This window comes from Diplotaxodon limnothrissa, linkage group LG17, assembly GCF_057381915.1.
Source record: "Diplotaxodon limnothrissa isolate DT_005_m linkage group LG17, D_limnothrissa_male_GT1.1, whole genome shotgun sequence".
NCBI lineage: Eukaryota > Metazoa > Chordata > Actinopteri > Cichliformes > Cichlidae > Diplotaxodon > Diplotaxodon limnothrissa.
The window spans coordinates 18,955,810-18,982,524 of NC_140612.1; the positions used below are offsets into that span (position 1 = coordinate 18,955,810).

The 26,715-nt window shown below is 41.7% G+C and overlaps 2 protein-coding genes across 3 annotated transcripts; both read left to right on the forward strand.

The window, feature by feature from the left end:
- Positions 1 to 22,364: 22,364 nt before the first annotated feature.
- Positions 22,365 to 23,529, forward strand: LOC146614881 (H-2 class II histocompatibility antigen, A-Q alpha chain-like). The gene is made up of 4 exons (XM_085376798.1): positions 22,365 to 22,434; positions 22,568 to 22,810; positions 22,936 to 23,217; positions 23,306 to 23,529. Exons 1-4 carry the CDS (start codon positions 22,380 to 22,382, stop codon positions 23,434 to 23,436), a joined length of 711 nt encoding a protein of 236 aa, XP_085232924.1. The 5' UTR covers positions 22,365 to 22,379; the 3' UTR covers positions 23,437 to 23,529.
- Positions 23,530 to 24,794: 1,265 nt separating this feature from the next.
- On the forward strand, positions 24,795 to 26,431 carry LOC146614882 (class II histocompatibility antigen, B-L beta chain-like). 2 transcript variants are annotated; one of them, XM_085376788.1, is made up of 6 exons: positions 24,795 to 24,846; positions 24,943 to 24,968; positions 25,044 to 25,209; positions 25,519 to 25,812; positions 25,903 to 26,037; positions 26,382 to 26,431. In XM_085376788.1, the coding sequence occupies exons 1-6, from the start codon at positions 24,795 to 24,797 to the stop codon at positions 26,429 to 26,431; spliced, it is 723 nt and encodes a 240-aa protein (XP_085232914.1). The 2 variants fall into 2 exon arrangements, with proteins under 2 accessions (XP_085232914.1, XP_085232913.1); XM_085376787.1 differs by having other exon boundaries at positions 24,943 to 25,209.
- Positions 26,432 to 26,715: the final 284 nt, after the last annotated feature.

The following is a 26,715-nucleotide window of genomic DNA, read 5'->3' on the forward strand; positions in this document are numbered from 1 at the left end:
GAGATTAATAACAAGAATGATTCAATGCAGAGAGGTCTGTTAACACACAGTGAGTGAGAAAGGTGACTGGAAAGGAAAAACTCAATGAATCATGGGAATCCCCGGCAGCCTACGTCTATTGCAGCATAACTAAGGGAGGATTCAGGGTCACCTGGTCCAGCCCTAACTATATGCTTTAGCAAAAAGGAAAGTTTTAAGCCTAATCTTAAAAGTAGAGATAGTGTCTGTCTCCTGAATCCAAACTGGAAGCTGGTTCCACAGAAGAGGGGCTTGAAAACTGAAGGCTCTCCCTCCCATTCTACTTTTAAATACTCTAGGAACAACAACTAAGCCTGCAGAGCGAGAGCAAAGTGCTCTAATAGGGTGATATGGTACTACAAGGTCATTAAGATAAGATGGGGCCTGATTATTTAAGACCTTGAGGAGCAGGATTTTGAATTAAATTCTGGATTTAACAGGAAGCCAATGAAGGGAAGCCAATACAGGAGAAATATGCTCTCTCTTTCTAGTCCCTGTCAGTACTCTTGCTGCAGCATTTTGGATTAACTGAAGGCTTTTCAGTGAGCTTTTTGGACATCCTGATAATAATGAATTACAGTAGTCCAGCCTGGAAGTAATAAATGCATGAACTAGTTTTTCAGCGTCACTCTGAGACAGGATATTTCTAATTTTAGAGATGTTGCATGAATGGAAGAAAGCAGTCTTACATATTTGTTTAATATGTGTATTGAAGGACATGTCTTGGTCAAAAATGACACCAGGGTTCTTCACAGTGTTACTGGAGGCCAAGGTAATGCCATCCAGAGTAAGAATCTGGTTAGATACAATATTTCTAAGATTTTCAGTGCAGAGTACAATGACCTCAGTTTTATCTGAATTAAGAAGCAGAAAGTCAGCAGCCATCCAGGTCTTTATGTCTTTAAGACATTCCTGCAGTTTAACTCATTGGTGTGTGTTATCTGGCTTCATGGACAGATAGAGTTGGGTGTCATCTGCATAGCAGTGAAAATGTATGCTGTCTTCTAATGATACTGCCTAAGGGAAGCATGTATAATGTAAACAGAATTGGTCCTAGCACTGAACCCTGTGGAACACCATAATTAACCTCAGTGTGTAAGATAAGATAAGATAAGATAAGATAAGATAAGATAAGATAGAACTTTATTAATCCCTCGGGTGGGTTCCTCTGGGAAATTCGATTTCCAAAAAGCACAGCACCGACAGAAGTTACAGTTACAGAATATTATACACACACACACACACACACACACACACACACACACACACACACACACACACACACACATATATAAATACAGAGACAAATATAAATACAGAGACAAATATAAATAAAATATACGAAGGGGATAAATAGAATAAATAGGAATAAAAATAAAAATACAAGTGAATTGCACATTTCAAGTATTGAGGTCTGTTGCACCATTGACTATTTACAAAAAGTATTGCACAAGGTATTGTACAGTGAGGTGAAGAGGCACTACAGCTTAGTTGAAGAGGACTCTCCATTTACATGCACAAATTGGAGTCTATTAGATAGATATGATACAAATCACTGCAGCGCAATAATTGTAATACCTACAGCATGCTCTAATCGCTCTAATAGGATATTATGGTCAACAGTAAAGAGCGCTGCACTGAGGTCTAGCAGGACAAGCACAGAGATGAGTTCACTGTCAGAGGCCATAAAAAGATCATTTGTAACCTTAACCAAAGCTGTTTCTGTGCTGTGATGAGCTCTGAAACCTGACTGAAACTCAGAGAGGCCTGTGAACGTTATTCTGCTGATAAATTCTGACACCACAAAAATGCACAGTCTGCTCTGTGACTGTAAAATGAAGTCTGTTCTTGCTTGAGCAGGGCAGCCCCTCCCTCCATTCAGTCATTTGACTAAATTACAGGTGTTGAGATATAGATCAGCTTCTTTCAGAGCTACAAGATCTTCCTATGTGCGTCTCTTGCGTCAGATCATTTGTAAACACAGAATTCATTTCCATTTCAATGTGAACGATAAAGGAGTAGTTACATGAATACCAACTTTAATTTTACGGCTATTACTAATTATTTTATGTTATTGATTTAGTGTATGTGCCATATTATTCACATTGTTAAGGTTTTATGGCATTTTATATTTCTTCATGTTTTAACTGTGTTAACTCCTCTTATTTTTGGTGATCTATTTGATTTTCATAAAATAATTTATCCAACAGCTTTTTATCTGCTTCACTTGTAATTTGGGATAGGGATGCAGTAATCTAACATTACTAGTAATGTCACGATAGGCTCTATAGATGGTAAACTAGATTTGCAGACGCACAGGAAATGCAAAGTCAGTAAACATGGAGAACACAGCTTAGAGGCATAGATAAGTAGAGAAGACGACAAGGGAAGTTGGAGACAATATATACAAGGGATAACAAATGAGAAGGAAACAAGTGGTAAACTAAACAACAAATCAGTGAGAGCAAGGAAAGTAAGTAAAGCTACACATGGCATAGAGGAAACAAGCCTTTCAATGTATAAACAGGACATAGCTACAAAGAAGCAGACACAGGCAGTAAGGATGCTAAATACAGTGGCTTGCAAAAGTATTCGGCCCCCTTGAACTTTTCCACATTTTGTCACATTACAGCCACAAACATGAATCAATTTTATTGGAATTCCACGTGAAAGACCAACACAAAGTGGTGTACACGTGAGAAGTGGAACAAAAATCATACATAATTACAAACAGATTTTACAAATAAATAACTGCAAAGTGGGGTGTGCGTAATTATTCAGCCCCCTTTGGTCTGAGTGCAGTCAGTTGCCCATAGACATTGCCTGATGAGTGCTAATGACTAAATAGAGTGCACCTGTGTGTAATCTAATGTCAGTACAAATACAGCTGCTCTGTGACGGCCTCAGAGGTTGTCTAAGAGAATAACAACACCATGAAGTCCAAAAACATACCAGACAGGTCAGGGATAAAGTTATTGAGAAATGTAAAGCAGGCTTAGGCTACAGAAAAGATTTCCCAAGCCTTGAACATCCCACGGAGCACTGTTCAAGCGATCATTCAGAAATGGAAGGAGTATGGCACAACTGTAAACCTACCAAGACAAGGCCGTCCACCTAAACTCACAAGCTGAACAAGGAGAACGCTGATCAGAAATGCAGCCAAGAGGCCCATGGTGACTCTGGACGAGCTGCAGAGATCTACAGCTCAAGTGGGGGAATCTGTCCATAGGACAACTATTAGTCGTGCACTGCACAAAGTTGGCCTTTACGGAAGAGTGGCAAGAAGAAAGCCATTGTTAACAGAAAACCATAAGAAGTCCCGTTTGCAGTTTGCCACAAGCCATGTGGGGGACACAGCAAACATGTGGAAGAAGGTGCTCTGGTCAGATGAGACCAAAATGGAACTTTGTGGCCAAAATGCAAAACGCTATGTGTGGCGGAAAAACTAACACTGCACATCACTCTGAACACACCATCCCCACTGTCAAATATGGTGGTGGCAGCATCATGCTCTGGGGATGCTTCTCTTCAGCAGGGACAGGGAAGCTGGTCAAAGTTGATGGGAAGATGGATGGAGCCAAATACAGGGCAATCTTGGAAGAAAACCTCTTGGAGTCTGCAAAAGACTTGAGACTGGGGCGGAGGTTCACCTTCCAGCAGGACAACGACTCTAAACATAAAGCCAGGGCAACAATGGAACGGTTTAAAACAAAACATATCCATGTGTTAGAATGGCCCAGTCAAAGTTCAGATCTAAATCCAATCAAGAATCTGTGGCAAGATCTGAAAACTGTTGTTCACAAACACTGTCCATCTAATCTGACTGAGCTGGAGCTGTTTTGTAAAGAAGAATGGGCAAGGATTTCATTCTCTAGATGTGCAAAGCTGGTAGAGACATGCCCTAAAAGACTGGCAGCTGTAATTGCAGCAAAAGGTGGTTCTACAAAGTATGGACTCAGGGGGCTGAATAATTACACACACCCCACTTTTCAGTTATTTATTTGTAAAAGATGTTTGGAATCATGTATGATTTTTGTTTCACTTCTCACGTGTTCACCACTTTGTGTTGGTCTTTCACGTGGAATTCCAATAAAATTGATTCATGTTTGTGGCTGTAATGTGACAAAATGTGGAAAAGTTCAAGGGGGCCGAATACTTTTGCAAGCCACTATAAGTGTGACCAGATGACAAGCTGAATGTGACACAAGGAAAGTAAACATGAAGACAGAGAGGATGAGACACTGAAATATGGTCACAGCTCCCAGATCCAATGGCCATGACAAATAACAAATGATGAAGATCGATACAGTGAAAAATGTAAAAAACACTATTTGTATTTCAGCTCGCAGTGAGAATCTTTACTGTTGTCTTTCATGTTAGTTTCTCCTTCTCTGCTCTTAGCTTTACTGAGTGCATCTCCTCACACATGGAGTTTAGCAGACTGAGACACAAGAAAAGAAATAATATAGCAACATTTTTATTTTATGTGACTCTCTCTGATCAAACAAAACTAGAGTCACTAGAGTCAATGGGAAATTAATAGATGACGGATGAGCAAGCTAAGCAACACTAAAAAGAGCAGAGAGAGACATGATAAACACAGTGAAGCTCACAAAGAACAAATCAGACTACAGAGTTCATCTAATTAGTTCATCTCAAAGTCTATAATTAGCAATGAGTGGATGTTATTTTGAACTGCAGTTACAATCTGGGTTGTACATATGTACACATTTACAGATAAAACAAGCATGTAAAAACCTAAGTATCCAAAATAATTTAAACATAAAATGAATAATTTATTTATGACATCAGAGAGTACTGACGGGAACAAGAGAGACAGAGAGAGAGAGAGCATATTTCTCCCATATTATCTTCTCTACACTGTTAACCTTTTAAATCCAGAATCAAATTTAAAGTCATTCAGGCCTTATCTTATCTTAAAGACCTTGTAGTATTATATCACCCCAAATGACCATTTTAGTCATTAGTTATTATTCATCTCTGTCTCTCTCTCTCAAAGTGTGTCTTATGTCCTGTCCACCCCTCTCTGATCCTGATCCTCCTCTAGTTTATTGATTGTTGACATCAATACACTTCTTTCCTTTTATTTCAGTTCTCTCAGACGACCAAGTAAGAGCATGTTCTACATTATACTTGGGAATATATATGCAGAATATACACTAATTAACTTTTTTTAAATAAGAACTTGATGATGGAGTACAACAGCACAAGAGTCTACTATACGGGATTCACAGCATATTCAACTGAAGCAGCAAAATGGTGGAACAAAGATCCCTTTGATGCACTAACAAGAGCAGCTGAAAGGAAACTGTTGTGTACGACCATGTTAGACCTTATCCAATTCGTATGTAAGAGACTTGTTAAATTTTTAAATGAAATGTTGAATGTAGTTTTAATGCTGTGAACACACAGAACGTTTTACATTAAAAAATAGACCACAGACGTCCGTTACTCTGACGTGATGCCTGACGGTGACTGGTACTACCAGACTCATTCTTACCTGGAGTACCAGCTTCAGCATAAAAAATTGCCTGCATGGTTGAACACCTTGGTCTCTCTGAGCCGATGTTTGTGGTCTGGGGTAAATTTGCTGTTGTGATGGCAATTAAAGGTAGCGAGATAAAAGTGAAGCTGCATAGTCACGAGTGTCACTTTTATCTTACCGTTTCAGACCCCTACTTTCCAGTGGCAGAACAAACTCAGATAGTTGTTGGAGTGCATTAAACACATGCTTGTTGTTGCTCCCGTCCACCCAGGATGATTGAGTGGCTAGAATCCTCCATCAGACAAGAATGGGACAACAATCCTCTCCTAAAATTTAGTCTGAGAGCTGCTCTCCTCAGCTCCCAGAATGTAGATTACATCCTAAGGTTTTAAAAACTGAGCTTAAATAAATGATTAGCGGTAATAAAAGCCGAGTGAGGTCAACAGTGATCACTGACTGTTTTAGGAGCTTTTTGAGATTAAATAGAAGAAAATACAAAACATTAAACATGTTAACAACACAAAAGCCATATTAAATGCAGACTACTTTAGGCCCGGAAGTAGGATTCGTCACGTCATCACTTAACGACCGGATAAAGTTTACTTTGACTTCAGCAGCAAGCAGGCGCACCGAGGGCTCTCACGCTCACTTTTCGCATATAGAATTTCGAAAAAACATCGGTGCAGATTATAAGTCTGTATCATAATGTCTGGTGTTTTCGTGTTTGTTGGTTTGTTTTTATTTTGTTTTAATTTGAGAGTTGGTTATTAGATGCTGCTCCAGCCAGCCAGAGAATCCCCCGCCGCCCCGCCCTTTCCTCCCTGTGCCGCAAGCAGCAGGCGCACCTCGCAAACGGAGGGCACCCTGCAGCAAATGGCCGTAAGAACACCGATGGGTGCCTATGCCATCCCCAAAATGCGCTGGCATAATGTCGGGGCAGCATGAGTGCGAGCAACTTTTTTTTGCCAATGCCCGTGATGCCGCCCCCCACCACGATGCTGCCCTGGGCAACCACCCATGTCGCCCATATCAAAAACCGCTACTGAATTCAAGTGTTCCAATCAAATATCTGTGAAAGGATCGCTCGCCCTCAGGAGATGAGTGAGCTCCAGTGTGGTACTATGACAGGATGAAGCTTTTGTAAAAAGTCCCGTTGAGACATTTCCTTGATACCAAATATTCCACAGTCAGCTGTCCGTGGTGTTATATCAGCGTGCACTGTAGAGCAGTGGTTAAAGACCTAAAATCTTGTTAGGATGCCAAAATGGTTAAGGCAGGAATGCTTGTCCTGTTGGACCTCAGCTCAGCATCTGATACCACTGACCACAATATTTTACTACAGAAAACATATTGCAGCTAGGTATTGGCTGGCCCTCCCTGAGTCTTGCTCTTTAAGTTGCTTGAAGATGTGTCACCTCTCATCTGAGAAGCTTCTTCTCTTCTAAGGTCAAATGGTGGAGAGCAGGGGCGGAGCGTGGGGGTGGCTTACTGGGCTTAAGCCTGGGTCTTTTTGTCAGAAGCCCGGGGTCTTTTGGAGTGTAATTTTTTCATACTGTATAAAACAAAAAGTGCAAGCAATATTCGAAGCACATAGTGCACACTATGGGAATTTACGATTGTGCGTGCATCCCCTCTGATATTGGTATGATCCGAGCTCAGGCACTAAGCGACTGAGCGAGAGGGCGGGGCAGCTGCTGCCTGTGAGTGCGCTGTTGGAGAAACGGAGCCAGCCATACTAAGGAGAGCTTAAGTTTGACCAGGTACCAAAGCAAATCATTCGTACCGTACAAATAATGTAAATATGACGGTGCATCACGAAAGATTGATATCAAACTGATCACTTGACCAATATTACGTTACTTGCTGTTCAAGTGAATCAACAAATGGTGAAATGAAAAGCCGAACAAATGCTATTTTTTTTAGAGAGTCTTAGCTTACGTGTGTTTATTTCATATTTTCAGTTCTTACTCTCCCCGACTAAATCGGTTTTAGTTATGTACTGAAATATAAGAATGGACATTAGAGGCTTCTTTCAAAGAAAAAACTCAGGTAAATGTTATTTTATATATTATGCTTTGTATGTTGTTCAGTATATTTCTATGCAAAACAAGAGGGATTTCAGTACACAGCAGGATATTCACATTTGTAACCAGATATTTACATACACTTTAGGGAGAAAACATTTTGTTTTAGATAAATATTGAAATATATTTTGAATTAGTTAAATGTCAGAATAAAGAGAGACAGAGCTGTCTATTTTTTATCACTTTGATCAAAATTAGGAGTACATGTACACTAAGTTTATTGTTAATTAATAAGAAAACTCCAGACGATTCCATTCTGAGCTGAAGAAGCTTCTGATAGGTTAGTCCATGTGAGTAAATTGGTGGCACAGCTGTGGATGCATATAAGGCAAAACACAGAGCCTGTTTCTGTGACATGGGAAAATCAAGAGATGTCAACCAAAACACCAGGAAGAGAATCGTGGAGCTCCATTAGTGTGGCTCAGTTTGAATACAATTTGGTGCCATTTGTAATTAAGAAATACAGATAGTTTCTCTCTTTACACTTAAAGTTAACAAATATGTTTTTTATATTTAATCTAAAAAAATAAACATTTAGTCTGATTTGATGTTACAATTAAAAAGGTGTTTGTTTTGATCTGAAGAGTGTGTAAATATCTGGTTTCAACTGTATATTTGATGATTGTCAGCACAAAGAGGGAGAGAGAGGAACAGAGAGGGAGAGAGAGGAGAATGAGGACAGAACAGAGATGAACAAGAGCAGGTGAGACACACATGTTAGTCAAATGGTTGTTTACCAAAAGTATCACCGTATCATAGGTCCTCATGTATCTCGTACCTAGTGTTTCTTTTGAGGTTTGCTATTTTTCAAATTCTATATTTATTAAGTTATGCAGGCTTGTTTGCACAACAAGGCTAAATAATTATATAAACTTTTCTCAATCTAAATAGTGGACTTTGGTAGAATTAAAAAAACAAGTGTAGTGCAGGTCTATGGTGATTTTTAGTGCTACTATCATCTGGTTCTGTCTTGGTTAAGTCCCAAGTAGTCCTGATTTTGAACTGTTGTAGTCCTGTTTTAATTCAGGATCAGTTCTGGGTCTGGTTGAATTGGGGTTTAGTCCTCGTGTCTTGATACAGCCCTGATTTTGTTCTGCCTTGCTGCTTAATTAAAAACCTAGTTTAAGGTGTCCTGCATATGTGATATATATTTTTCCCTATATGAAGTCATTCTTTTTTGAACAAAACTCAAAACAGAGCCTATTACAGAGCCTACTTGAAAGATGGCGCTGGAGTGACGGCAGCCTTTCCAAGTAGCTCTGCAACACCGCACCTTTTTCTTAACTTTAACTTTTTTTAGACTAGGCTTTCAAACTTTATTTCACCTTCCTCTAGTTACTCTACTTATACCTCTTAGATATAGCGATACAAGATGGATAATGCACTTTTTAAAACTTCTGGAACCAGCTCCTTCATCTATTCGAGAGCCGAGCTACTGGCACTAAGAACAAAGGGACAGACCGGCATGCGACACAACATCCCGGCTGAGATAAAGAGGAGCTACAGAGGCTGCAAAGCTGGAGCGAGGAGAGCGGATCACCGGAGGCGATTCAAACCATCAATCCCAACAGTGATCATGGGCAACGTGAACTCGCTACAGAATAAAATGGACGAACTGTGCGCTCTGAACAACCACAGACTATACCGTGAGTGCAGCTTGTTTATCTTCACGGAGAAGTGGCTAACCGAGCTAACGCCGCAGGCTAACGTAGACCTATGAGGTTTCACATCCGTGAGAGCCGATAGGGACACGCAGGCCAGCGGAAAAAGCAGAGGTGGGGGACTCATTGTCTACGTTAACAACAGATACTGTAACCCTGGACACGTCTCCGTTAAAGTTTCGGTATGCCGTCCGGACCTGGAGCTGCTAGCTGTTAGCTTGCGGCCATATTATCTACCTCGGGAGTTCAATCATGTGATCTGTGTGTGTGTTTACATCCCTCCGAGGGCCGACGCAGCAGCTGCCTGTGAGAAAATACACACAGTCACAGCAAGACTTCAGACACAAAACCCCGAGGCTTTCATTATTATATCTGGAGACTTTAATCATGCCACACTGGATTCTACTCTGGCTGCTTTTCACCAGTTTGTGAATTGTCCCACAAGGAGCAACAGGATAATTGACCTACTGTATGCCAATGTGAGAGATGCATACAGAGCCACCCCCCTCCCCCCACTAGGGAAGTCAGACCACCTACTTCCCTACAGCCACAATACACACCCCTCGTCCAAAGGCAGCCTGTCACAACGCGCTCCATCCGGAGATGGACCCCAGAAAAGGAGGATGCTCTCAGAGACTGCTATGACACCACAGACTGGGATGTGCTTCTGAGCCCACTTGGTGAGGACATAGAGGGGGCAACACACTGTCTTACAGACTACCTCAACTTTTGTGTGGACACGGTCGCCCCTGCTAAGATGGTACGGTGTTATCCTAATAACAAACCGTGGGTAACACAGGAAGTCAAAGCTGTCCTCAACATGAAGAAGAAGGCTTTCAGGAGCAAAGTGAAGGAGGAGATGAAAGCAGCACAGCAGGAGGTGAAACGCTGCCTGAGGGAAGCAAAGGACACCTACAGGAGGAAAGTGGAGCAGAATTTGGAGAGGAACAATATGAGGGAGGTCTGGAATGGTGTGAAAACCATCACAGGCCACAACACCAAGAAAAGCACAGTGGGGGGGGACTGTGGAGAAGGCAAACGAACTCAACAACTTCTTCAACAGGTTTGACCAGCCCACAACCCCCCCCACCCTCACCTTTACTACAGAGTCCTCTCCCCACTCTCCTACCTCCCTCGCTTCCCCCCCCCTTCCTGACACTAAGACACCCCCCTCCTCCAATCCCTCTCTCAGCAGCAAGACATCTTCTCCCCCCCCCCTCCAAAACATCTCCCAGTGTCACAGTGGATCAGGTCAGGAGACAACTGAGGAAGCTTCGCCCCAGAAAGGCAGCAGGCCCAGACAAGGTGTGTCCTAGGATGCTAAAGGCGTGTGCTGCTGAACTTGGGGAGCCGCTACAACGAGTCTTCAACCTCAGTCTGCGACTGGGGAGAGTGCCCGCCCTATGGAAGACATCCTGCATCGTCCCGGTCCCCAAAAGGAACCGGCCCAATGAGCTGAATGACTTCCGACCGGTGGCACTGACGTCACATCTTATGAAGACTCTAGAGCGGCTCTTCCTCAACCTCCTCCGACCACAGGTACAACATGCCCAGGACCCACTACAGTTTGCATATAAGGCGGATGTCGGAGTGGAGGATGCCATCCTGTACCTCCTGCATAGAGCCCACTCACACCTGGATGGGGGAAAAGGCACGGTCAGGATCCTGTTTCTTGACTTTTCCAGTGCCTTTAATACCATCCGGCCCTGTATGCTTCAGGAAAAACTGAACAGGATGGAGGTGGACCCCTGCCTGGTGGCTTGGATCTCCGACTACCTCACCGACAGACCACAGTACGTCAGGCTGAAGGACATCACGTCTGACACTGTGGTCAGCAGCACAGGAGCACCACAGGGAACTGTGCTGTCCCCTCTTCTCTTCACCCTGTACACCTCTGACTTCTGCTACAACTCTGAATTATGCCACATTCAGAAGTTTGCAGATGACACAGCCATCATGGGGTGTATCTGGAATGATCAGGAAGAGGAGAACAGAAGTCTGGTGAGGAACTTTGTCGCATGGAGTCACACAAACCACCTTCAACTCAACACCTCAAAGGCTAAGGAACTGGTTGTGGACTTCGGGAGGTCCAGAGAAGGTCCACTGCCGATTCAGATAGAGGGGGAGGAGGTGGAGGTGGTCAACAAGTACAAGTACCTCGGGCTGTGGGTGGACAATAAACTGGACTGGTCATGCAACACAGAGCACCTGTATAAAAAAGCCCAAAGCCGACTGTACTTCCTCAGGAGGCTGAGGTCTTTTAACATCTGCAGGAAGCTCCTGAGGATGTTTTACCAGTCAGTGGTTGCTGGAGTACTTTTCTATGCTGTGGTGTGCTGGGGGAGCAGCACAGCAAAGAAGGACTCATCCAGGCTGGAGAAACTGATCAGGAAGGCTGGCTCTGTGGTCGGCATGAAGCTGGACACTCTGGTGACAGTGGCAGAGAAAAGGACACTAAAAAAGCTGCTGGACATTATGAACAATGCTGGGCATCCTCTGCACACGGCCATAAACAATCAGAAGAGTCTGTTCAGTGACAGGTTGCTTCTCCCCAAGACAAGAACTAACAGACTTAAAAACTCCTTTGTCCCACACGCCATCAAACTGTTTAACTCCTCTCTGGAGGGGAGAGGGAGGGGAGAGAGGAGGACAAAGGAGGGGGGAACAACTAAGCTGTAGTGCCTCTTCATCTCACTGTGCAATACCTTTGTGCAATACTTTTGTAAATAGTCAAATGTGCAATAGACCTCAATACTTGAAATGTGCAAATCACTTGTATTTTAATTTTTATTCCTATTTATTCTATTTATCCCCTTCGTATATTTTATTTATATCTGTCTCTGTATTTATATATATATGTGTGTGTGTGTGTGTGTATATATATATATATATATAATATTCTGTAACTCTGTAACTTCTGTCGGTGCCGTGCTTTTGAAAACTCTTATCTTATCTTATCTTATCTCTATTAATCTTTCAGTCATTTCTAACCCCCCCCCAAAAAAATAAATAAAAAATCCCACATGCATACTACCCTTTAGTATCCGCCCCAGGAGATCTTTGAGGTCAGCCGATCTGATGCTTTTAGATGTTCCCAGGTATAAATTAAAGACAAAGGGAGAGAGGGCGTTTGCTGTGGCTGCACCCAGACTGTGGAACAGTTTACCTCCTCACGTCAGATTCTCCAAAAGCCTAGAAACTTTTAAAACTGCTCTTAAAACTCACCTCTTTTCATTGGCTTTTAGAAAGGTTTAGTTTATTTGTTTATTTATTTTTTATTTGATCAGCGAGGTGTTTTACGAAATTGTGTTCTATTGTATTTTTATCTGTATTTACTGTACAGCACTTTGGTCAGCCTTGGTTGTTTTTAAATGTGCTCTATAAATAAACTTGACTTGACTTGACTTTAGGGCTAAGCCCTGGGTGTTTCAAATGTCTGGCTCCGCCTCTGGTGGAGAGTCCCAGATTTAAGCCTTATGGGAGTGTCCCCCCAAGAGGGACAATGGACCTCCTAATGATCCTACCTAATCACACGAGCCAAAGTGTGAAAATGGGTTTCGGGGGAACTTCTTGTGAAACCTATCCACCCTATCATGTGATTTCCTGACGTCAAATGGCCCAGGATGTGAGTGGGCGTTAAGGCGTCTGGGAGGGATCTCGAAACTGGATTATAGATGGCAGACAGTTGGTGTCGTAAGCCACCGCCTCTGTTCAAAGATGGTTGTTCACAGTGGACATGGATGGCTTCTTTCACTCCACTTTCAAACCATCTGTCCTCTCTGTCCAAAATGGACAACTTAAACAGAAGTCCAACTTAAAGAAGTCCAGACACGTTTCTTCCCAAGCTCCTTAGACAATCACATGAATATTTGTTTGCTCTTAAATTGTATTGTGGCCAAAATTACAAAAATGTTGTTGTCATTTAAATGCGTGTGGAGCCTGACTGTATGTTGTGAAACATAAAAAGTAACTTGAAAGTTAGCAGAACTTGTTTGCTGTTGATTTTAAAATGCCATGCCAGGTGGCAGCATTTAACTAAATACAGTAATTAGGATTGCAGGATTGTGGGTTAAACGTTCCTGGGGTGTTGGCTCTCCCTGTGCCCAGTGGCTTTTCCTCCTCACCTAGAATTTATTATAAGAACAACGAGCAGGCAGATCAATGATTCTGCTTCACCTGCAAAAGCTTCAAAACTCTTCTTAGGGTTGCCAACCGTCCCTTAAAATACGGAATTGTGGTATCGCAAGAAATAAGTGGTTATATAAATATATGAGTATACATAATAGTTATTATTCATAGATACCTACATCCTAAGTTCCTGTTATTCTTCTGAAAGAAACAGAATGAGTGTGTTGTTGCAATGGTAATGCCAGGAGAGGCAGTATTAGTTCTGTGTTACATTAATGTGTAAGGAAGTGGAAGAAGTGTGTGTCCTGTAGGAGGCAGTAGAAAATGGATGCTCATGTTCTGTACATGCCCTGAAAGAAAGGTTCAGTAAACCAGTGCAACGATACTCCGGTGTAAGGCTCAGTTATTGTATTTTTATTTTTTGAAGATGCAACATCTTTTTGGCGACGAGGACGTTTAGGGGGAAGGAGTTTGGGCGATCGGACTGAAAGAAAAGAGAAGAAAATAAAGTGATGGAGTCGGCTACAGGTTTGGCTAGCTTTTCAAAGAATGCAAAAGTTTTCGGCTGGAAATAGAAGGCAGTGACCTCGAAGCGGAAATGGCTACAATTGGCACGCTAGTAGCGTTCGATCCAAAGAATCAGACTTGGGATGAGTATACGGAAATACTCGAGCAGTTTTTCGCAGCTAACGGGATCGACGATGCAGAGAAACAAAGAGCAATATTAATAAGTGTCGTCGGAGCAGCGACGTACAGCTTGATGCGAAACCTTCTCAGTCCGACCAAGCCCAAAGACAAAACCTTCCAAGAGCTGGTGCTTCTGATGAAAAATCACTTCGATCCGAAGCCCAGTGAAATTGTGCAAAGGTATAAGTTCGACTCTCGCTCCCGCAAGCCGAATGAAACAGTCATGGAATATGTAGCGGAGCTGCGTCGCCTGGCACAGGATTGTAACTATGGCAACACGTTACAACAGATGTTGAGAGATAGGATCGTCTGCGGAATTAAGGATGACCGAATTCAGAGACGTCTCTTGTCAGAAATAGATCTCACTTTTGACAAGGCTCTGTCAATTGCAGTAGCCATGGAGACTGCAAATAAAAATGCACAGGACCTGCAGACCTCAAGGGCATCAGCAAAATGTTTCAGTCTCACTAGAGGACAACAGGAGAGTCGTACCTTTAAAGCAGAAAATAAAGAGTGTTATCGTTGCAAAGGAACCAAGCACACAGCAGCAGACTGTAAGTACAAACAAGAAAAATGTCATGCTTGTGGTAAAGTGGGACACATAGCTAGAGCTTGTAAAAGCAAGACTAAACTGAACCAGAAAAAGTATGGATCGACATATGTAAAGAAAGAAAAAAAGCAGAGTTCACACTACAGTACTCACAATGTGGGCGAGAAAGCAGATAACAACAAAACTGATAGCTCTGAAGATGACTCTTTCATGTTGAACTGTGTCAAGTGCAGTCAAGGGCACAAAAGAAAACTGTTCAAGTTAGGGCGTGGCAGTGTGGTACACTTAAGAAGAGTAGACCCCTACACTGTGGATATGCAAATTGATGGGAAAAAGGTGAACTTTGAAATAGACACTGGATGTTGCCTAACAGTCATGAACGAAGCAACGTTCAGAGAAACAGGGAAAGACAGCAAGCCCCCCAGCCTGCAGCCCATCAAAATCAAGCTCGAAACTTATACAGGGGATCCTGTTAAGGTGATTGGTGCAACACGAGTCAGCGTCAAATACAAGCAGCAGAAAAAACATCTGCCCCTGGTGGTGGTCGAAGGCGACGGCCCCAGCTTGCTAGGTTGAGCTTGGCTCGAGGAAATTAAATTGGACTGGGGTGAAGTGAAAAACAGTCCTAACAACAGAAAGCTGCACCAAGTCAAAACAACAGAAAAAACACTTCAGCAAGTGTTAAGTAAACATGAGAATGTGTTCAAAGAGGAGTTGGGCACCCTGAAAAGAATGAAAGCTGCTATTCATGTGAAAAGTGATGCCACCCCACGCTTCTTCCGTCCGCGTTCTGTCCCCTTTGCTATGCGAGCAAAAGTCGACGAGGAAATAGACCGACTGTTGAAAGAAGGCATCATCTCGCCAGTGAAATATGCTGAATGGGCGGCACCAGTAGTGCCACTCCTGAAGCCCACAGGGACAATAAGACTGTGTGGGGATTACAAGCTTACTGTAAATACCGTGGCTTCACTGGAGCAGTACCCCATACCCAGAATGGAGGACTTGTTTGCCACACTGTCCGGGGGTAAGCAGTTCTCAAAATTAGACATGAGCCACGCTTACCAGCAAATCCTCTTGGATGACGAATCGAAAAAGTACGTGACAGTAAACACATCTCGGGGGCTGTTCACGTATAATAGATTGCCTTTTGGAGTGGCCTCTGCTCCAGCAATATTCCAGAGGACCATGGAAAGTCTTTTGAAGGGGATACCTCATGTAGCGGTGTATTTAGATGACATCTTAGTGACTGGAGTGGATGAAGTAAGCCATCTACAGAACCTGGATGAGGTGTTGACCCGGTTGGAGGAAGCTGGGTTGAGGTTAAAGAGGTGCAAGTGTGCCTTCATGCAAGAGAAAGTGGAGTACTTGGGGCACATAGTGGACGCCCAGGGGCTCCACCCAGCGGAAAACAAAGTTAAAGCAATCATGGACGCACCTACCCCCACAAATGTCACTGAACTGAAAGCATACTTAGGTTTGCTAAATTACTACAACAAATTCCTTCCAAACCTGGCAACCCTGTTGGCACCCTTACATGAACTTTTGAGACACGAGGTACGGTGGACATGGCAAAAGAGACAAGAGGAAGCATTCCAGAAATCTAAGAACCTGTTGAACTCAGCAGAGGTGTTAGTTCATTATTCTGCTGACCGTGAGTTGGTTCTCTCATGTGATGCATCCCCATACGGCGTAGGCGCCGTATTGTCACATAAGATGGAGGATGGAAGCGAGAGACCTTTGGGGTTCATGTCACGCACACTCTCTCCTGCTGAGAAAAAGTATTCTCAGCTTGACAAAGAAGGTCTAGCTGTGATATTTGGCATCACGAAATTTCACAACTACTTGTATGGCCGAGTTTTCACGATTTACACAGATCATAAACCCCTAATCTCACTGTTCAATGAAAAGAAGCCTATACCTCAGATGGGCTCACCAAGAGTACAAAGATGGGCCGTGACATTGAGTGCTTACGAGTACAACATCAGGTACAAGCCAGGAAAACATCATGAAAACGCAGATGCGCTCAGCCGGTTGCCGGTACCAGACTCAGCACTTGAGCAAGAGATGGCTGAGCAGGTTTTGATGATGGATGTACTGGATGACACATTAGTGGACACTGCACAGATCAAACGATGGACAGCTAAGGATGTCTTGTTGTCGCAAGTCCACGAGTACACCTTAAAAGGCTGGCCAACTGAGACCGATGCCTGTTTAAAGCCGTATCGACAGAGAAAGCTGGAACTGAGTGTGAGGGATGGTTGCGTGCTCTGGGGAGCCCGAGTAATTATTCCCACCAAAGGCCGAGACAAAATATTGAAACTCCTGCACCAGACTCATACAGGCATGTCGAAGATGAAAGGCTTGGCAAGGTCGTATGTATGGTGGCCAGGGATGGATGAGAACATTGAAAGAGAAGTGCAGGCATGTGAGGAGTGTCAGAAACACTCCAAGTCACCACCTACTGCACCATCACACCCTTGGGAGTGGCCGGAGTCACCATGGTCCAGAATCCATGTGGACTATGCAGGGCCTTTCCTCGGGGAGATGTTTCTAATCATTGTGGATGCTTATTCCAAGTGGATGGACATTTACCCTGTGAAATCCTCTACATCACAGGTAACTATAGAGAAACTGCGCCAGAGTTTCAGTGTGTTTGGACTACCTAAAATGTTAGTTTCAGACAACGGAACATGTTTCACAAGTGCTGAATTTGAGTCATTCATGAAGCAGAATGGAATTGACCATGTAAGATCAGCACCTTTCCACCCTTCTTCAAATGGGCTAGCTGAGAGGGCGGTCCAGACCTTTAAGGAGGGGATGAAGAAAGTCAAAGGTGATACCTTGCAAACCAGACTGTCCCGATTTCTGTTCAGTTATCGCATCACACCGCATGCCACTACTGGTTTATCACCTGCAGAGTTGATGATGTCACGGAGACTCAGATCAGTTTTGGACTTGCTCATGCCTGATGTGAAAACAAAAGTGCAGCACAAACAATTGAAACAGAAAGAAAATCATGACACCAAGAAAAGACTGAGAAGTTTCACACCAGGAGACAAGGTCTTCATCAGAAACTACTCCTATGGCCCGAAGTGGATTCCCGCAGTCATTGTGAGAGCATCGGGTCCAGTGTCTTACATTGTTACCATTGGATCAGGTCAAACTGTGAAGCGGCACGTGGATCAGGTGAGAGCAAGAGTGGCTGACACTGTTCCCAGTACACCAGATCAGTGCCTGAGTGCTGCTTGCCATTGGAGTTGGACACATCTCCACAACCTCCGGCAATGGAGTTGCCTTATGCTCCGGAGACTCCAGCTCCCGGAGACTCCTCAGTGACACCCGTGTTGCGACGTTCCCAGAGAGAGAGACGTCCACCAGAGACTTTAAAGGACTTTGTTAGGTAGTGTGATATCTTCCAGAAATAGAGCAACAATGCGCTCTGATCTCACAGGAAGGACGTACCTTCCTAGTTAGAAAAAAAAAAAAAAGAGAAACATGGAAACCTATGTACAGTTGTATGGTTGTATGGTTACCTTAATTACATGTTGATTGCTTGTTAAGCATTCTTTAGATAAACAGTTATTTTGTAAGTCAAGGGAGTTGTTGACTTAAGGGGGGAGGAGATGTGGTATCGCAAGAAATAAGTGGTTATATAAATATATGAGTATATATAATAGTTATTATTCATAGATACCTACATCCTAAGTTCCTGTTATTCTTCTGAAAGAAACAGAATGAGTGTGTTGTTACAATGGTAATGCCAGGAGAGGCAGTATTAGTTCTGTGTTACATTAATGTGTAAGGAAGTGGAAGAAGTGTGTGTCCTGTAGGAGGCAGTAGAAAATGGATGCTCATGTTCTGTACATGCCCTGAAAGAAAGGTTCAGTAAACCAGTGCAACGATACTCCGGTGTAAGGCTCAGTTATTGTATTTTTATTTTTTGAAGATGCAACAGGAATCGTCCCGTATTTAGAAACAAAAGTACATGTCCCGTATTGAGCTAATAAGGGACGCACTTTGTCCCGTAATACAGTGAGAATCAAAAGTAGTCTATAACTTTTAATGGAATTAACGCTTTGTTTGAAAACATAATTCCCAGCCCCTCTCCTGCTTTGTGACCAATGAGCTGACAGCACACTTATGACAATTCGAGTATGACAATTCAGATTACCGCTCATCTCATTGGTCGAGGAAAGGTCGCTTCCGGAGAAAATACCGGAAGACAACAGGTGACCACAACAACAAGCATGGCCAACAGGGAAACAAACGCCGACACTGCGGTGCAAGTCTCGGATGACAGTACACCTAAAGCTGGGCAGACACTGTGCGATTTTTTCAGTCGCGTTATTCAGCTCCTGCTCAAACTGCACGATTGACTCGCAGGGGTTAGAAGTTCATAGGTCACGATGCAGGGTCTCTCACACTATACCGCCCGATGCTCTGATGCGACCTGAGTGCTCACACTGTGCGTCCATAAAATGAAGGTTATAACAGAAAATCTGTCGCTCGCTCTCTCTGTCTTTCACTCACACAGACACACCACCACCATCAACTTTGCTAAATTGCTAATGAAAGACATTGATCAGGCAGCTGTGATTGAGCAGCAATGTAAATCCAACTATTTTCATGGTTGTTGTGGTCGTGATAATTTTGTGATGCCACATCAAAAAGGCTCGGATGAGCTTTCCAAAGTTCTACAAGTTGTGCCTCCATCGCTTGTGTCCAGATCACACGCTGCACTGCCGTGCTGCTCCGTCTGTTTCACCGACGTTTACGTGTTTGCGCGTGAGCAGTGTGAGCGGCTGTGGTGAGACCCTCACGAGCGATTGATGATCGGGAGCTGGTCGTGAGGTGTTAATGGCTTCTCGTTACCCCACGTATACCACACGACGCACGACGAAGGCCAAAATCGGTCCGATCACCAAATCAGTCGCACGACTCAAAAATCGTCTCAAAATGGGCCAAAAACCGCACAGTGTAAGCCCAGCATTAGAGCAGCAATGTTTGTTCCCCTCAGAGAAAGGGAAGAATGGGAAAAGGAAAACACCTGGCTGGAAAAAGTTAATATGGGCATGTGCAGTGAATATCAGCGCTATGTGGCCAGAAGTGTGATAATATAACTTATTTTGTGTAATAAACAACTGCAAGGATAGATGATTACAACAAATTGATGACTAATACATAAAAGTAATACATAGATGAATAATGATGATGAGTTAAGATGCGTAATCATGGGAACAAGCGGGTTTACAAACAGGAGCAGCTGATTAGCATTAGAAAAGCTGAAATAATACCTCAGCTGAAGCCAATTGTACTAAATGCACTAAATGTGCACTGTTACAAGAATGTTTTTCTTTCTATTATTTTCTATTATTTTAAGTTAAGCAGGACAGAGTTCTTTTAAAGAAAGATTTACTTATATTCTCAAAAGTTAAGCATGACTGTCACGGTCCGCTGTGACAGACCGTGCGGTGGTGTGTATGGTGGACCCAGGTGCGAACACAGGTGAGCAGACGGGAGTGAACTTTCAACAAAAGCGAGCCTTTTATTGTGGCTGATGACAAGGTATACAAATACAGCAGGGATAGCGTGGCTAAACAGAAACCTAAACTGGGAATAACTAAGGTAAAGCTATGACTAAGAATACAATAGACCGGGCATGGAAACATAGAGGGTGGAAACACAGACGACGCGACACAGACTACATGAAACACAGATACTAAATACACAAGAGGGATGATCAGGGGAAGTGGCCACACATGGGAACACAGCTGACACAGATAAACATAACAAGACATGGCAGGAGTAAACAACACTGACGGGAGACTGTCAAAGTAAAACAGGAAGTACACAGAGGTGCAAACAGGAGGAGAGAGAGAGCACGGGCATAGTGGGCTGGGGAAACATGGAAATGAAACACGAGGGGAGATGAGGGCTCACAGATACATAGAGGGGCACACAGGGGATAAGAGTCACAAGGGGAAGTCAAATAAGGAACAACATAACAGGACAACTCAGGAAACAAGACCTAAATAAGGAACGAAATACAAAAATACAAGGAACTGAGAATACTGGGCCCACATGGCCCAGGACCATGACAATGACAGGCTTCTGTTTAAGAAAGAGACCTGTTTTATTGTGTTAATGTTGTCATTTTGAGCTAAAAATAAATGGCTAAATGATCACTTGTTTCACATGTGTTCATATCACAAAGAATAGAATATGCATCTACTTAAATCAACTTCAAGTCAAATGGTTAAAAAAAATAATTTCACACAAAAAAAAAAGAGCTAGAAAATTCACCACACTGGGAAGGGTGAAGACAACTGGGTTGCCCGGCCCTGGCAACGAGGTGTCCCTTATTTATTTTTCAGGGAGTTGGCAACCCTATTCTTCTGCCACGCTTGTAAAGATTATGAATTAGAGCTTATGGAGGATGAGTAGACTCAACTTTAGCCATCAACACTTACCATCTGTTGTATCTGCTAAGCTCATGTACTCCCATTATTTTATATTACACAATTACCTAAATTTGTATCACATATATATGTATATATATGTGATATATATATATATGTGATATATATTATGTTTGATCCTATATTGCACACAGATATGCATTGTAGGATAGCTTTGGATTTAGACTCAGATACTAACAGCCATAAGAAGAGAGAAGCCTTCTTCTCTGAGGAATGTGTGAGAGGGATCATCCGCCAGGACTGGTGATGTCACCACAAGGTATAAAACTTTAGTTCTGACTTGTCTAGAGAACAACAGGGCTATGAATTCTGGTGTTAGGGAATGTCCAAAAAGGTGCAGAAGAAGAAACATGAGTCAGACATAGTGTAACAGCTGTTGGATTGTTAGTACTTGACCACTAGGCGGAGCTCTTGTAATGATAATGTAATTTGAATTAACGCATTTTATTTTGTATGTTTTATTTTTATGTTGAGCATGTTAACATTTAAGGTAAGGCCAGAGGCCACTTCCTGTTTTGGGAAAAAAAGGTCAAAGAAGCTGCTCATGGTGACAGTCGAGATGTGTGAATGTCAAAGAAGCGATAACAAGTCCTAAGCTCAAAATACACTGGTTTGTCCACTTGCAGGCCAAAGTGGTATGTTTGTTTATATTTTGTGAATTTTATATTGCAATATGTTTAAAGGCTGGAATATAATTTTCTTGTACAATTGTAATCACCAGTTCTACGGTGTACCTGTGTACGTTTAGAGAAGCACAGTAAACATAAGTAAAGAAGAACTCTCGTGTCTCTCGTGTATGTGTACAAGCCGGCATACACAGGGTCTAAAGTCTCCAACTGCTGACCAATCATGTTAACATTCTGGTTTTACCACACGCAATAAAAGTCTTTACTGCCTGAGTATAGCAGCATTTTGTCTCTGAGCCAGAGAGACGGAGGTCCACGGCACCATGTAAAACTAATTTGAAATTCTAAATGTTTAATTATAAATTGTGAAAACTGATAATTTGAGCATTTTTGGCTTCGCTCTCATAAAAACCCAACAGTATCCACAGTGAATGTGTTCATTTGGATTTGATTTTTTGCTCAATAAACTGTATTTATCTTAGTTTAAGCTGTTCAGCAAGTTCTACTTGACTCTTCCCCTCCTCCTGTTCTCTTCCCAGCAACATTTATATGATTTGTTTAACAATGAGGAAGTTGTCTTGTATCAGCGTCAACTTTGATACTAAAGACAAGGCAGAACACCGAGAAGTACAGACTGAATATGTTCCTTAAAACCATAATTATTTTGTCTACAGCAGCCTGCGTCGAGGCTGAAGGTAGGTATCATTATTTCCCATTACTGGTTAATCCGTAAACTTTCATGTTGTAAGCTGTGTTTATGATTTATTGTTTTTGTAATTTAGAATATATTAACACTGTGTTTTTAACTGTGTTGTCACTTGATCCTAGGAAGTCATACACTTTGTCACATCTATGGATGTTTTGACTCAAGTGATACTCAAATCTGTGCAGCATTCGATGGTGATGACGTATACTATGCAGACTTTAAAAAAGATCTTCTGATTTGGGAGAGCAAAATTCCCGTAAGTTTTCATTTACCCGACGCCTACAAATATGCAGTATTATATCGAAGTATGTGCAAAAATGACATCCACAGATGGAAGCCAGACAAGTCTGTAATAAAGAAAAAAGGTCAGTGAAACTCAAACTGTTATGTTTCCTGTTCAGTTTTCACTGTTTATGCTGCAAGTTTTTTAGATCTTTTTTTTTAAACGAGAAAGTTGAATTTAAGAAAATCATGTGTTCATTTAATTTAGAACCACCAGAATTCATCATCTACCCCAGAGATGAAGTGATAACAGGGGAAGATAATACCCTCATCTGCTTCATCAACCACTTCTTTCCTCCTTCGATCAACATTAAGTGGACCAAGAATGATGTAGAAGTAACAGTGGAAGACCCTTTCATCAAAACTTTGTCCAATCCTGATGGGACTGCTTATGTTTTGTCCTACTTCAACTTTGTGCCAGAGAAAGGAGACATCTACAGTTGCACTGTGGAACATGAATTGCTGGACGAGCCTCAGACCAAGTTTTGGGGTGAGAACAAAGAAGCTTCAGATATTTTAGCACATATATTATGATTTAATGTCTAGAATTCATCATTTCTTTCTGCTGTCCTCTGCAGAGGTTGAAACAGATGAGCTCAGCAAAGGTCCAGCTGTCTTCTGTGGACTTGGCCTGAGTCTTGGATTGATTGGAGTTTTCATAGGAACCTACTTTTTTTTTAAAGCAGGGAAATCTGGTCCCACTGGTTGAGATGTATACTACATATTTTATAGAGCTCAGATTGCATAGTCCTTGGTTTGTTTCCAGCAGGCATAACTTTCATCTGTGTTTACTGAGAAACCTGAACTGTCTCTTATTTTCATTCCTTGTGTAATGGCTCATATGCTGTGTTAAAATTACCAGCGACAATTGACATTTTCCATTATGAATACACTAGTCCCACAGATTTAAGTCTTTCTAGTTAAAAAATAAAGCAGTAGTTCTTTGGCTGATGTGTCAGTGTTTCTATAATAAAACTCTTTCATACTATTAATACTGTGCAGTAAAGCTGAACGGTGATACCAGCACTTTTCACACGACACTTTTAGATGTGACACGCTGCAGCACATTTTTGGCTCTTAGCATTAGTGCAGAGCTTGAAGTTTGCATTACTGGTATTCTAGCGCTGAAATATGCCTCACTAATGATCCATAACTCTAAAATCATATTAGGTGCATTATGCCAAGTAGAATGAGAAAAAAGACTTAATTGTGGGGTTCTTTTTTTTCAACTGAAATAAAATAAAAACCAGACTAGAAAAAAGAATGTATCCATAAACGAATTAAACACATTGTTGCTGAGACGTCTACCTGATTGTAAGTCATCACACTTCATAAGTATTATTAATTACTACACTATTATTTACACAGATGTGAAAACTAAGTTTAAAAAATATATAAATAAACCAATACAAGTGAAAACATTCTGGAAAATAGTTTTTAAGAAGTTTGTATAGTTGCAGAGATTATTTAGGTGCCTTATTTTTGCGACAGAATATGAGGTTTTGTTATACAGTTCACTTTACCGACAAGAAAATTTCAGTAATGTTTTTCACAAGAGCTGTTATAAAAGTGAAAGCATATCTGTAGGCTGAATTCTGTAATCTATTTTAAGCTCTAAACATTCATTTGCTGCTAGAGTCGGGTTCTTTATATGAATTTTTCATCTGCTTATCATCCATTTACAAAATCTAACAGAACTTAATTAACCAACATGTCAAATCTTTATAATTTATGCACATTTAATCTACAGTTCAAAACATTCTTCTTTACAGTCTCAACATAAAATGCTCCCACATCTCTCTACTGTTTCTGATTGTCAAACAACAGTTTGATTGTCCACAGAAGTCACTTCATCTAGTATTAGTGCACAAACAAGAGCTAGCTAAACAAAGGAGCAAAGTCATAATCATTATCAGTTATTGTCATAAATGTAATGGATAGAGGGAGTTTCCACTGAGTGTTTTACTGTTATATCAGCCTATCTGCTTTCGCTTCCTCGTTTTGGTGAACATATAAATGCTGCAGATTAAGTCATCTTCCTGAATCGTCGTACAACACACATGCAACATGTACACTCGTAAGCTTATCCTGTTTGTGGCTGCCTCTCTTTTCAGTCCAGGTGAGCTGCAAAGGTCTTCTGTTTGAACAAATCAGTGAAATATTAAATTCGAATTATTATGTTTAACGTCAGTACATTTCTTTCTTTTTGTTTCAGTTCTCACAGATGAAGACTTTTACCAAGTGAGAGCATGCTGTACATTCAAAGGGCCACACTTTGAAAAAACCGAGTACATATTAACTAGTATTTTTAATAAGAACTTGATGATGGAGTACAACAGCACAAGAGGCAACTGGACGGGATTCACAGCGTATTCAATTGAAACAGCAAAATGGTGGAACAGTGATCCTTTTGAAGCACTAACAAGAAAGATTGAAAGGAAACTGTTGTGTACGGACACATCAGACCTCATCCAATCCATATGTAAGAGATTTGTTTCTTAATAATGTTTTAAAATGTTGAATGGAGTTTTGATGCCGTGAAATTTTTACATCAAATATTTTTCTGATAATTTTTGATGACATAAGATTATTATATTTATTTTACTGTAAATAAAAATAGTACTTCATTTTTTTTGCTCAGTTGCATGACATTACAGTTGATTTCCAAGTATGCCATAATTGACAACGATTCTACGATACATTACATATATTTAAGGAATACATCTGTTCACAGAGGAGGTGTATTAATGTATTTTTCTTAATCATAAGCATTGAACTTGTGTTTTTTTAGATAATCTGACAACTATACCCACTGTCAGACTAAAATCAGTGAAAAGGCCTAATGGCGAGCACGCATCTACGCTTGTGTGCAGTGCCTACAACTTTTATCCAAAACAAATCAGAATGATGTGGATGAGGAACGGCCAGGAGGTGACCACAGATGTCAGTTACTCTGACGTGATGCCTGATGGTGACTGGTACTACCAGACTCATTCCTACCTGGAGTACATCCCAACTTCAGCAGAAAAAATTGCCTGTATGGTCGAACACCTTGGTCTCTCCGAGCCGATGTTTGTGGTCTGGGGTAAGTTTGCTGCTGTGATGCCAATTAAAGGTAGAGAGATAAAACTGAAGCTGCATAATTACGAGTTTCACTTTTATCTCACTGTTTCAGACCCCTCCCTCTCAGTGGAACAACGAACTCAGATAGCTGTTGGACTGTGCGGACTCGTGACTGGATTTGTTATTGCAATATCTGGAATCATCTACTATAATAAGAAGTCTGCTGCATACATCACTGTGTGTCAAAGTAAGGAGTTTGTTAGAAGTGTACATAACATAACATATTCTGATCTAAGACTGAAAGCCTCGGTGTGCCCAGCACTCAGTAACTTTCATGACTTTGTCTCTTTAACCTTCTGTTTTCAAGAGAATCCTTAAAAAATCCTGTTCCTATTCTTACTACAGTGCATATCATTATTAAGTAGATCTGTTGCCTCATCATCATCATCATCATCATTTTTTTCTATGCTGCTCTTGCTGTGTTCATAAATTGGGCCTTTTCTGTGGTTGCAACAATATTAAGTTTTGCTAACTTAGTAAATCTGACCAATAGAGTTGTTAAAATGATAAATATGCTCTTCTTTTTAACAGGACAAGTGTTCATTCCTGTGGAATCCCTTCCTGAAGCTGGAGCAACTTAACAGCCTGAGCAAACAGGCTCAAAAATACAGGCACGCTCCATCCAAGGTGCCCCAAATATCACAGCTCTTTGAATAACGATGTCTGTTGTGAGTGACTGGAGTGACCGGGGCTTTGCATTTTTTACCTACGGGACAGAGGATACATTTGTAATGTAGTTAATACTCTTATACAGTATAGTAATATAATTTTATAGAAAAATGATTACACTGTATCTACTGCCATTAACCCTCATTAAGCAGTAAACCCTGTGAGTTAACCAGTGGTGAAAGTGGAAAAGTAGAAA

Excerpts from the sequence above, each read along its gene's own strand:
- LOC146614881 (XM_085376798.1), top strand. The coding sequence starts at position 22,380 with ATGTTCCTTAAAACCATAATTATTTTGTCTACAGCAGCCTGCGTCGAG. Across the intron at positions 22,435-22,567 it reads AGCCTGCGTCGAGGCTGAAG|GAAGTCATACACTTTGTCAC; the intron begins GTAGGTATCATT and ends ACTTGATCCTAG. Across the intron at positions 22,811-22,935 it reads GTCTGTAATAAAGAAAAAAG|AACCACCAGAATTCATCATC; the intron begins GTCAGTGAAACT and ends CATTTAATTTAG.
- LOC146614882 (XM_085376787.1), top strand. The coding sequence starts at position 24,795 with ATGTACACTCGTAAGCTTATCCTGTTTGTGGCTGCCTCTCTTTTCAGT. Across the intron at positions 24,847-24,942 it reads TGCCTCTCTTTTCAGTCCAG|TTCTCACAGATGAAGACTTT; the intron begins GTGAGCTGCAAA and ends TTTTTGTTTCAG. Across the intron at positions 25,210-25,518 it reads AGACCTCATCCAATCCATAT|ATAATCTGACAACTATACCC; the intron begins GTAAGAGATTTG and ends GTGTTTTTTTAG.